This window comes from Pyrgilauda ruficollis, unplaced genomic scaffold (genome assembly GCF_017590135.1).
Source record: "Pyrgilauda ruficollis isolate IOZ18807 unplaced genomic scaffold, ASM1759013v1 scaffold83, whole genome shotgun sequence".
In the NCBI taxonomy this organism is placed as follows: domain Eukaryota; kingdom Metazoa; phylum Chordata; class Aves; order Passeriformes; family Passeridae; genus Pyrgilauda; species Pyrgilauda ruficollis.
The window spans coordinates 1782615-1794911 of record NW_024530266.1 but is presented as its reverse complement, the minus strand read 5'-3'; the positions used below and the strand labels follow the sequence as shown (position 1 = coordinate 1794911).

Genomic DNA, 12297 nt, shown 5'->3' with positions numbered 1-12297 from the left:
GTGAATTGGATGATGATGTGAGCTCAAACGTTTTTCAGTAATACAGCTGCACTCTGGCAGCAGTGTGTATCTTGCTAAGCTTTAACTCCTCATTCTTATTGATGTATTTTGTGTCTATTCCTGATGTAGTAGGAAATACAATGTACCACAAAGAACTCTGATGCTCAGGTAGTCTTTTGGGAAACCTTTAAAGTTGCAGAGTAGAGAGTTTTGCTTCTGTGTACACTTCATGTGTGATCTTCCAGAATCAAAAGCTACATCACTGTGGTTCTTTGAAGAAACAGCTGCTCACTCCATCAAACAGTAGTACATGCATCTAATCAATTAGAAAACCTGCTTGCAGTAGATTTTTCTGCAAAATAAATAGCTCTTCCTACTCATGACAAATCCTGTGCCTTGTTTTCCCAGTTCTCCTTTCCCTATCCGAATGCAATCCTTTTGCATGGTTTGGTGGGATTTTCCCTCTGAAATGTTTTCATGCCTTTCCTTCTGATTTCTGAAAGACATGTTTTACTGATTATCCTCCAGCAACCTCAAGCTTGACGAAGAGGCACTGTTATATTTTTCCATGCCCACAGGATTTGTTGTGCCTGGAAACTTTTATAATGAATGTGAAGAGATAGTAAATCATTCTTTTTTTTTTTTTTTCTCCTTTATTTTTTTCCCCCCTTAGATTGCTAGTTGGAAAGAGAAGATGGGAAATCTGCTTTTAGTACAAACATGTGATGGGGAGGGGAGCAGAGAAAATACAGGAAGGAAGAAAACATTATGACTGGTATCTCCAGATCTAATCTGTTTGTTCTAGATGATTTTCCACTTTTCCTAGCATTTTTTCTTGTGGCTAACTGAGCAACATCAGTGCAGTTCTGCAGGCTTGGCTATACATGACACTGCTTAAGGGACAGGGTTTATTGGAAGTCTTGGAGCCATGTTATAAAGGGAGGCTGTTTGTTTTTGGAAGGTCAGGTCCTAATTTTCCACACTGAGCTGTAATTTCACTTCATGCCTGATATGAGAATTGAATTATGAGTTTGGGAAGGGGAGGAAGAGAGTCTGCTGGGATAAAATGCTGCTCTTAGGCACAAACCCCCACTTGTTTCTGGTTTTAACACCTTTTCAGTTTATAAGTCCAGGAAATGTTTTATTTGCATAGAAGATTAATATGAGGACTTTTGAATAAGTATAAATTAATTGGTGCAAATAATATCCTCATTTAAGAATGTTTTGTATGTTGCTCTTTTTCAAGAATTCCGTTTCCTCAATTCTTGGCTCCTATCCCTAGGATGTGGGAGGAGAATGGAAGAAAAGATAGCTTTACATTACCTTCTGTTTTAACTCTCAGGATACATATATTATCTCAGAATATATTTAACCTCACTTCGGTGGGTTTCCATGAGATGAATTAATAACTTCTTCAGGGTCCCACATGCATTTATTGTTTTGCCTTAGAGATGTCACGTGCAGCAATAAAAACTTGCTGTTGAGCAGGACTTTGCTCTTACAATACCCCTGTGAGTGGGTATCCTGATTTCTAACCTGTAATTACATTAATATTTTTGCAGCTGCTTCAGTGAAAGGCAGAAGGTTTGACAGGTTTTAACCTGCAAGGAAAACTTGGAGCTGGGAATCTCAAATCTTTTAAGTTAGATGGGTGTTGAATTCATATTAAATAAAAACTTGGCATTACTCTTCTTAATAACTTTTTAATACACAGTCAAGATAGTGTAGTAGAATCTAATAAGCAGGCACACGTGTGTACATATATAACCTTGTATGCTTAATTAAATTGGAGACTAGAAGTATTTGGTGCTTGATGTCAAGTGCTGATTAATCAGTGTTTCATGGCTAGCTTTTTTCTTTCACTAAGCTGAGAAATGTGTTTGTTTTAATCAAAATACTTGCTTATAAACAACAATGAACTGTCTTTATAACTTCTTGTAAAGCAAGGGCAGTGTTATTTTGGTGTATAGCTAACACTGATTTAGTGAGGATCTACTTCAAAGGGATACACCCAGTGCCTTTGAAAATCAGCATACATGGGCCCCTGATACAGGAAATAATTTAAGTGCTTTCCTTTTCACATGAAGTAAAAAGTGTGCATAAAGACTTCCCAAAATAGGAATGCTCTCCTGTAACAGGGTTTCATTCATACTGCTAAATATGGGTTAGGAATGTGATGTTAGATGTTGGATTTAAATATATTGACCTGTGCTCTTTTTTTACTGAAACAGCTGTAAATTATTTTATTCTCGTCCACACACTTTGCCTAGCTCTTGTCAGTTAAAAGAAGTTTTCTGTTGGGGAATTTCAATCAATTCAATTTTCAGTTAGCAAACTTCTAGTTACTGATTCTGCTGTTGGAAAAACAAATAAACCTGAAGGTCCGTGTTTGAATATGTGTAATATAAACTCCCTTTTTTTCCCAGCCCATGGGATAGACTGAGGAGCAGAAAAACTCAGTGAAATTCAATCCCAGACTCCTACAAAACCCCCAAATTCCAAACTGTTCAAACATACATTAATTACGTTCCCCAGCCCTTGATGAATGTAGGGACATGGACATCAGTGTGTGGTGGTGTCTTTGCTGCTGCTCCTGCTCTGTCTCACCTGATTTCTGTCCTGGACTCCCCCACCTAGCACAGCCCCTCCTGTACTGCTGGCCTGGAACCCCTCCGCTACCAAAAGCCTGCTGCTGATTTCCAGTGATTTTTTCATCTAGCATGAGTCTTCCAGGTTCAACGGTTTATTGTCCAAAATGTCTCAAAAAGAAGATGGTTCTTACAGATTTTACATTGGTATCTCATACTGTATATACATACATGCATATATATATATATATACCAACTTATAAGATGGAATTAGAGCTTACATGAATAACATACCCATCTTTTCCTTGTATAATATACATACAAATTTTGGAATAAACTTCAGTGGCTGGACAGCATTGATATGCTGCTTTTGTGCTGTCATAATGTTCCATTTGCACAGATCTTGAAAGGAGTGTATTTTGTAAGTTTTGCCTTATTTTATGTTGAGCACGGGTTACAGATGTAGCACTACTTGGTTTCTTTTTGAAGGGCAGTTGTGTAATACTTAGAGAGCATTTCTAGACCTGTGTTCCTGGTGTTTTGTTGTTAATCTATTGATGTTGTGCCATTTCAAAGGCAAGAAAAGAAGCTCGTTTCTAGGCAGCCCTGCTGTTCTTGAAGTTTCTTTCTCTGCATTTTAGCACTACCTGCTTCTCTGCTTCTTGTTGAACTGATGGACAGCATGTTGGTGTGCTGGAGCAGAAAAAGAACCTAAAAATTAATATTACAATATTTTTAACAAAAGCCATTGGCAGATACTCAATTTACAGCATGTTGGATTGGGTGTTTTTTTATTTTATTAAGAGGAAATGCTGCTGGTTGTTTAAGCTTTTGCAGATTTTTCTTTCTGGGAAGTTAATATTGTGGCTGACTCCACCTTCACTAACCCATTTGGCCTTTTATAATTAACTCAGCTCTAAAGAACTATGTAAACAGAGCTGGAGGTGAAGAGCACCTACCAGCTTGTGAAGCCAGCCATTGGAACGATTCAGCACTCTTAAGAGATCCTTTAAGAAGCTGCATTTTTAATTTATTCTGTCCCCAAATTGAGTTAACAATTCAGTGAATGTGTAACAGTTCAGTGTCTAATATAAAACAGCAGCAGTAGTGTGATCCTTTGCAGGAACCCTGTAGCTGTCTGTGACATCTCATCAGCTTGGAAGATGTGATTTCCCTGTCACATAGGGAGCATATATAGTGCACCAGTGAAATTCTTCTGAAATCTCTCCCTTTCTAGGGTATCTAAGCACAGAGACTTTCACTTTTCATATTTTCAGCCTTTTTTTTCTGAATATTGATTTTTGTCTTTTATCCTCCCCACTCTCCCTTCTCATTTTATGGAAGATGTAAAAATTTGATTCCGTTGCTGGTTAATTCCTTGCTACCTAATTTTTTTCCCCCATAAATTTTCTCTTCAAGAGAAAAATCACAGCTATGGTTAATAATTTCAGGTGTTACTGCATAAATTCCTCAGGTCTGATGGCATAGCAGAAGTGTTCAGCTGGGTACAGGTTTTTTGTTTGGGAAGATAAGATGTGTGTTATGTGTTGGTATCAACGTGAATTATTGGATGCAATTCTGAAAATACTGAACAGCCTCAGTGTGTCAGAGATGGTGGAACCAGGCATGCATGCCAGAAATTGTAAATGTAATAAGCAGTTGCTGATGTCTGTAGATGATAGGGAGGACTATAACCCATGTTTTGGAAAGGTGTGTAGTGTTTCAGAGGAAAATGTCTGCCAGGTGAAAATTCCTGTTAAACACTGAAGGAGGTAGCAACCTGGTAGGATCCAGAAGAATGACCTAGCTGCAGATCTTCACAGAGATTGCAAGCTAATTTTGAGCACCAGAGAAATTACCTTGATTGATTTTTTGGAATAGGAGTGGGGTGGGGAGTACGTAGCTTGGTTTGGTGTTGGTTATTCCAAAACAGCAGCACACTGCTCCTGGATAATTGTGCAAAGGCTGGGAGTGAACTGCCACTGTAAATAGTGGTTTATTGTGTAATGTTGATGGACCAAAATTGTTACAGTTTGGTTTTAATCTTTTTTGTACTCAGGAATGCATAGAAGAGATTGCATTAATAAACCAGCGCACATTGGTTTTTTGAGTTATGTGGTTATTAGGGGTTTAACAGTTAACCGATCCAGGGGAATTAATGCTTCAACAGCAACTGAAGTCAGTTCATTCTGAAAACAAACATTATGTAGGTGTTCTGGAAGAATTAGTCCTTGAGAGAGCATTTACGGGTCATTTAATAGTTGGACATATTTGTTCAGCTATTACAAGTGTTGGAGGTTTTGGGTGGGAGTGGGCAGACACTTTTATCTCGCGACTGAAATCTAGATAAGGTTATCTAAAATACAAGCATCTCTGAATTCACCTAATTTGAATATTTTATATAGTCTAGTCTTTGTAGGTAATACCTTATTTACTGTCAGTGTCTGCAGAGAGAAGAAAAATGGATGTGTTGAATTTCTCCACCATGTTGAGCAAAGATATCAGAAGCCCTGGGCCCATGTTAGTGGCTTGCAAGAAAATATTTGTATTCAGGAGAGTTGTTTTTTGGCTTTGCCATGTGTAGTCATAGAGCTGAGTGTAATGGTGGTGAAAAATTAGGGGCACCTGAGGAAGTTCACAGCTTGTCAGCTCCAGTCCTGGAGTGGGACCCCCACCACACTAGTGTGCTGTGGGGCATTTGTGATAGAGTGCTGTGTAGAGAATATTTTGTATTTTTGTATAACTGGGTGAGCTTCCCAAGAGACTTGTGGGATGAGTGATTTTTTCCCAATGTTTCCTGAAGTTTATGGTAAGTCATATGATGTCTGGATGGAACTTAAGACTGGAGAACCTCCTGATTTCTTCTTGCTTTTCAGTTTCTGGAGATCAGTCCTTCATAAAAACAATAAACTTCTGCCATTGTTTTCAGTGACTCCCGCTAAGGAGGGTGATCAGCTCTTTGTCCTGAGGGTAGAGTCACTCTGATTTATGAGCTGCTTCTTGCTCGCAAATACTTCACTGTTATGTGATTGGCAATAGCCTTCTGTTAGCCCAGGAGTTCCCAGTGTGAGGAGATGAACCAGCAGAGATGGTAGAGATCACTTTAGAGATATCATCTGAAAACTGGGTGCCAGAACAATGTGGATTAAACCAAAGGGAACATCACCTAGCAGAAAGAGCAAAATGCCCCACGCTGAGACTGAGCGGAAATGTTAGGAGGGGATGTCAGGAACAACTGCCCTTCTTATGTTTAATGAAGAATTTTGTAATTTGAGGGGTTTTCCCCACCCACATCATGTGAGTGCCTTGCTCTCTGGTTTGTATGCATTTAAGAGTATTGTTACTTGAAAATGTTGGTGTCTTTAAAGCCTTTTTGAAAAGTGTTATGGGTTGTGACACGGTTTTTTGAGTTTTGATGTGGGTCTTTTGCAAGCATGCTCCTTTCCTGTTTAGCAGGAAGCATCCTGTCGTTGTCCCTGCAGACCTGTCATGGCAGGGCATGGTACTTCTTCTCACTGGGAGTTACAAGGGTGGAAGGCTTTAGTTTGCTTTAATTTTCAGCATATGAGATTACTTGTGGAGAAGCTTGCCATGGTCACAGGGCTGCACACTCTAAAATACTCTTTCCTGTGCTTATCATACCTGCTTGAACCAAGCTTCCTGGATACTTACTGTCAATCCCAGGTTCTGTGTGTTTTGTGCATTTTAAACACCACTGTGTTTCTCCATCATTATGAGCAGTTTTCAAGCTTATTGTTTGCTTATAAAAATAAAATATGCCTCTCAGGTTTAAATTCCACCTCTTCTTGTCTCGTGTAACCAAAAAAACCCCAAACCCACGCACAAACCCCAACCAGCAGTGTGTGTAGCACAGCAATTTCATCTTGGTTAACTGCTCCCTTTTTTCTCAGCTAAGTTGCTTGCATTTGTTTTTTGGGACAAGCTGATCTTAGCTATTGGGAAAACATAAATCTCACCTGAAACCCAATGGAGGCACTGGAAATACTTCTGAGAGTCCTGTTGCATTCTGCAATGTTGATTTGGTTATGTAAAAACATGGTTTGTTCTCAGTGCTTCTCTTTGAGGGAAGGTGAGAGTGCTAAGGAGTTCATGTGTGCATTCTGTCCTTAGGTCATGGCTGAAACCTCCTTCAGTTCCAGCAGCACCAACTGTAATAGCATTTCTTAGTGCTCTTTGCTTGCCTCTTCAGTCTCAGCAGAAACAAGTAGCATGAAATACTTATACTGCCTCTGCTGTTGCTGATGATCCCCAGCTGAACTCTTTCCCATACTTTGGGAAGCCTCAATGTCTGCTTCCAGCTGTATTTTTGACCATACTTTGTTTGCATTTGTCTTATGCTCGTTGTGCCATGTTTATTCTGCTGCATTTCTTTTCTTTCCTTCTAAGTTGTGCAGGATCGACTTGCAGTCCAACAAAAACAGAAATGCAGGCAGATATTTTGCATGGAAACAAGTTGCCCCTGATGCAATTCCAGCATGTTTTCTTAGGGCAATTTAAATGAGATGTTTTATTGATACAAAATCAGTATTGCTGTGTTCTCTTCCAACTCTGATAGTCCTGGATGAATGTAGGAGGTCACCTGCAGATTTAGAGTCTTTGCAAGAGCAGTAAGTTTATATACAAATGTAATATTCCACTGTACTACAGTACTGAACATGAGAAACTTTACATGAGATAGTGTAACATGGTTTATCCTGAGTTGCTAGCAGAAGAAAGATTTTAGAATTCCTGTTGAGGATGTATGATCTTAGAGTCAAAAGCACGGAAACCAAGTAAAGATACTTTGCAAAGGGAGCACACAGGAAGTGGGACAGACAGAAACATCTTTTTTCTTGTCTCATTCCCAACAGAAAACAAGAGCAGGAGCTTCTACTTTAGCACCTGCTTCTGTCTTCCTCCTCCAGTGACAGGCCTGGTTATTTTTGTAACTGTGCTTGGTTTTTTGGTGTTTTTTTTTTTGTTTTTTTTTTTCTTCTCTGGGTTTGCAGAGTTAATGCATTCTCTGAAACCACCTTGAAACAACTTCCTTTACTGAGTGAATGTTAAGCTTTACTGTTGAGCAGGAAGAGATTTACCCAGGTTTGGGGGTTGTTTCAGGGTTGGTTTGGATTTTTTTTTTGTTGCAGGTTATCATTTGTCACTTGAGTGACCGTACTACTTTGTGTGCGAACACAAAGGAGTGTGAGGATAGCTCATAGTAATTCTATCTTCCTTAGGAGTTGCAAGCTTTACTAAAAGATTTGTAGAGAAATAGGCTTAGAGGAAAAGATGGTTAAAAATATTGTAAGATCAAACAAGTAGGAGTGACAGGGATGGGAACAGAGTTCAGCAATGCTTGTGTCTCTTACCCTCTGTGCAATGCATCAAAACTGGGGAAGAGATCTAAACTTAAACCTGCTTCAGTCATGCTGCCCCTAAAATTAAAATTAACCAGGAGCAGCTCTCTAATCCATGTCACCTTGTAGCTGTCCATGTCTTTGAGCAAGCACTGGGGATGGGGCAGCCTGGAGAGACAGGGAAACTAAAATTGCTTCCTTTGGCCTGAGCATAAAATGTTTGTGCTTAGTTTGGTGGAAACCTTTCCTTAGAGTGGGGCCCAAGGACTTTGTTACACAGTGTAATTAAATGCTGTTATTTAAATTATCTAATAGAATTTAAAGCCTTAAGAAATACTTGCATAGTGTTTTGGAATGAAGCAAAAATCTACTTAATATGTTTACCAGTGAATGCAATTAATTCAAGATTAAATACTGTGTCTAAGTGGAAAAAGAAATGCAACCATTTTTGAAAAATATCTTGTGATGTAACTTTGCAGAAGATTCTTGTTTATGTGTAAGACAGTAACATACAGAGGTTACAACATTGAACATTCCTTCTGCTGTCAGCTGTGGTTTGATATTTGCTGTGGGTTCCCTGATGCCGCACTGATTTCATGCAGTGTAGGTGACGTAAGGCCAGTTCTGGCCCTTTCCATTCTGCTTCTTGTTTCCCAGCTCTGTACAGGACGCCTTTTCTTCTCACTTCCTTCCCTCTCCTCCTCACTCTGAGAGTAGCTCACCTTTTTCCACCTCACTGTTGGATCTAGTTTGGGAGGGAAATCTGTTGGTGTGAATTATTTCTTTCCACCTCGATTTTCTTTTTACAATGTGGGATTTCTTTGTTCATTTCCTCAGTTGCCTTTTTTGAAAGGAGCAGAAATGCAACACCTCATTACTCCACTTGGGTTTTTCTCCCTTATCTTCTTTATTCCTCTTTAACTTTTTTTGGTTAAAATTATTAACTAAGGGATTTTTATAGACTCATTAAGCAGCTCTTTCTTAGGAGTAGCTTTTTGCCAGACCAGGGTCCTGAGACAAGTCTTAACTATTCCAGCCACCATGCTTGTGTGAGCACATTTAATTAAAAACTTGGAATTCAGATTGCCTCCCTTTCCCAGCAAAGTGTATTTTATGGTTTTCAGGAGCACAAACATGCAAAAGCTGTCAATCCCAGAGAAGTTCTTGTCAGGAAGACCTGGTTAAAGCATAACTAATTGGGACTTTTTCCTCTTTGCTGGCAATAATGGGAAGATAAAGAGGAATAAAAAGAGGCCAGAAAAATAGATTTTCACAAGATGACTTCATATGCCTTTTTTTCTAGGAGAAAATTACTAGTAGAATATGTAAAATGCAAGTAATTTTTTACCATATATATTTACAGAGTTCTTTGAGTTTCTTTTTGATAGTAATCCAGATTTCTTCCTTGTAGTTTGTATTTAAATAGGATGCTTCAATCACCGTAATTTCATATGTTCATTTTTTTTCTGTGTACGAGAGAGTTTAAACTGGTGATAAATTACGTGGGAGGATAATTTATGTTAAAAAGGGAGAAGATTATGTATTTTAGAGGTGACCTACCAGAGACTGTGTCTATCCTTACTCTTTATAATAGCTAAACTTGACTGAAGGCTCTGAAATTTTGAGTTATGTTTTATAATATTAGCCTTGAAAATGTTAGGATTCTCAAATTTGATGATTTCCTACTCATGCCATAACATAGCATCTTCTGCTGTGTTATCTTCCTTTGTTGTTGAGATACTTGACACAAAATTCTGCATGAAACAATTACACCTGTATTATGTTCCTATGCCAGTTCATTTGGCATCTGCTATTTCTTGTCTCTTTTGTGATACTTCAGTGCTCTTCATTGCCTGGGGAGCAGCAGATGATGCATTCTGCATGTGCAAAAGTTACAGTGTCATCAAGGATCTAGATCCAGCCAATATCCCAATAACTTGAGGAAAAGCACTTCTTTTCTACAAGTTTGATTTTTGTCTTTACAGTTTTTTAAGTCAGCTGTGGCAAACTACTTGACAGCTTCAGTAGGGAAGTTGCTTTCTGTAAATAAATGAACTCAGTTAATTGTAGGATAGTAGTGGAAGTTACATACTAAAACTCTGCGTTGTCTTGTCTGTGTTGCTTAGACTTATTGAATATTAAGATTGTTTGTTGCATGGTATGGTTTCCTCATTCATTTGTTTAATATGGAAGTTGAGTAATGTTTGCTGATACCAGTGATGAATTTAGCATAATAAAATTAAGGTGTTCACAATGTCAAGTACCAGGAGGCATATTTTTTTGTATTCCAAAAATCATCTATTTTAAACAGTAGTAAGAGTGATCTGACTAAACTAAACTGACACAGATATTTATAAAAAACTTGAATAAAAGAAATTTAAACTACTTAGCTGGTTTTTGTTTGGGCAGTGACCTGATATATAGCTGGTCATTGCTGCATGATGTTTTATTAGATTCCAGTCGTTAGCAAACAATATTTGTGAAAGCTTGTGGGAGGAAGTATGGTGTAAGAGTTTGGATTCTTGCTGGTGGAGTTACTGGAATTCTTTACACATCTGTAATCAGCCTTAACTGATATAGTTTGGTAGTTTATCCAGCTCTGAGTTTTATAATCCAGAACAAAAAACTAGCTTAGTGTGGGAATAGCCAGTGAGCATAGACTGTACTGGTTTGGGCAAGTTCTGTTGCTACAGAAATAAGCTGATGTGAAACTGGATGGGTATAATCAGATATCTTCTGAAAGCAACTGAGATGCTTGCAACATGAGGCAGAACAGCTGTCAAAAATGTTCTTGTGCAAATGTGGTTATCTTTATTTTTGGACTAACCAGCATTTTGTCTTCACAGCAGCTATACTTCTGAATGGAAGTGGCTTGCAGACAGAGCTAGAATTGGCAGCCGTTGGACATGGCTTCAAGCCCAGATTTCAGAACTAGAATACAAAATCCAACAACTAACTGACCTTCACAGGCAAATACGTGCCACCAAGGTATTGTCTGTAAGCTCGAAAATGGGCTTTTCAAGTCATCTTTTGACAGTGTTTCTTGTAATATTTATGTATTTGGTTCCTTGTTGCTGTTCTTTTTTTTTTTTTTTTGCCCTACACTTCTTGTGTCTGTGCAGGCTACCACCTGCAGAGCTTAATGGGAAAGACATCAGGAGCTAAAATATGGCACCAGTATAGGACTGTGATTTGGGAACTCTTACCTTTGTAACTGTATAGTGATTTTGTTAGTGGCTTTCAGGGGCCCAGCACACAGTGCTGTATTTATTACTGGTTTTTCCCTCTGCAGGAGAGGTGAGATTGCCTTCTCAGGTGGGATGGTCAGTTACTTGTTTTTGCTGTGGGCTTTCAGGGTGGGATTTTTGTTACTTGCAGTGCATGTTTATTCTGAGGATTAGATGGTTAATGTTTGTACAGCACTTTGAACAGGTCAAGGATTAATAATTACTAAAATTCCAGTGTGTGTAATTCATGTACTAGTTTTTGTAAATTGAGCTGCCTAGTCAGTGGGAAAGTGACATTCCTAAACCCTTAGTAATCTAGCTATCAGTTTAATGTGTTCCTCAGGTCATTCTGACATAGAAGCCAAACCTGTGTGAGGTGGTGTGATAGAGAGGGGTTTAGAGCAGGGCTCTTTGATTCTCCATCGGTGACCCTCATGTAGGTTCTCTGGTGTGTGTTGGGGTCAGATAAGCACAACTGAGAGGAGCAAGAAGATGCTTCAGAGTTTATGTGGCGGAATATGAGACTTAGAGGGAGTTTAAAAGGAGAGGAAAATCACCTCAGAGAGCATTTTCCTCTGAACAAATAAAGAATTATTCCAGCTTCTCCTTTTTGCCTTCAGAGCCCTTCCTTTCATATCCAGCTTGTCCCCAGTCAGGTTTTTCTTTACAAAGAAATGAAGAGCCTTTGTTTAAGAGTCTGTGTAAGAAAATTTTATATTTTGGTGAAGAGTGAGAATGCCCATTGTTTAGTGTTGTCCTAAATACCAGATACCTGCACACTCTTACACCCAAAAGCTGTCAGCCTTTGTGATGCTGTAGGTCAGATGAGCTACAGAAGATTGAGAAATAAATATCAGAGGAATAAGAGGAAAAACATCATTTTAGTCATGCTTTTTCTGTAGGTGGTATGTTAGTTTGGAGCCAAGACATCTTCCTGGTGGAGATTTTTAGTGACATTCCTTTCTGAAACTCCCATGCCCATTTTACCAGCTGTGGTATTTAGTGTTTGGCACTGTGTCCCATAGTGAAGCAGGCACCTATTTTCTTCAGATGGGATTTTTTTTGTGCACATGTTTATAGTACCCCAGTGCAGCAGCTACAGAAGGACATGTGGGCTGACAGAAG

General features: G+C 38.8%; 1 protein-coding gene across 10 annotated transcripts in view; it reads left to right on the top strand.

Moving 5' to 3' along the window:
- Positions 1-12297, top strand: part of KANSL1L (KAT8 regulatory NSL complex subunit 1 like) — a 61728-nt gene that overhangs the window by 10896 nt on the left and 38535 nt on the right. For 9 of the 10 annotated variants that reach the window (XR_005956863.1, XM_041487680.1, XM_041487681.1 and 6 more), the window contains one exon: positions 10792-10933. Coding sequence is in view for 9 of the 10 variants with exons in the window: in XM_041487680.1 (XP_041343614.1) it covers positions 10792-10933 (142 nt within the window). In the remaining variant the exon portion in view is untranslated. The remainder of the gene's footprint in view (positions 1-10791; positions 10934-12297) is intronic. The other variant, XM_041487675.1, reaches the window with a different exon arrangement.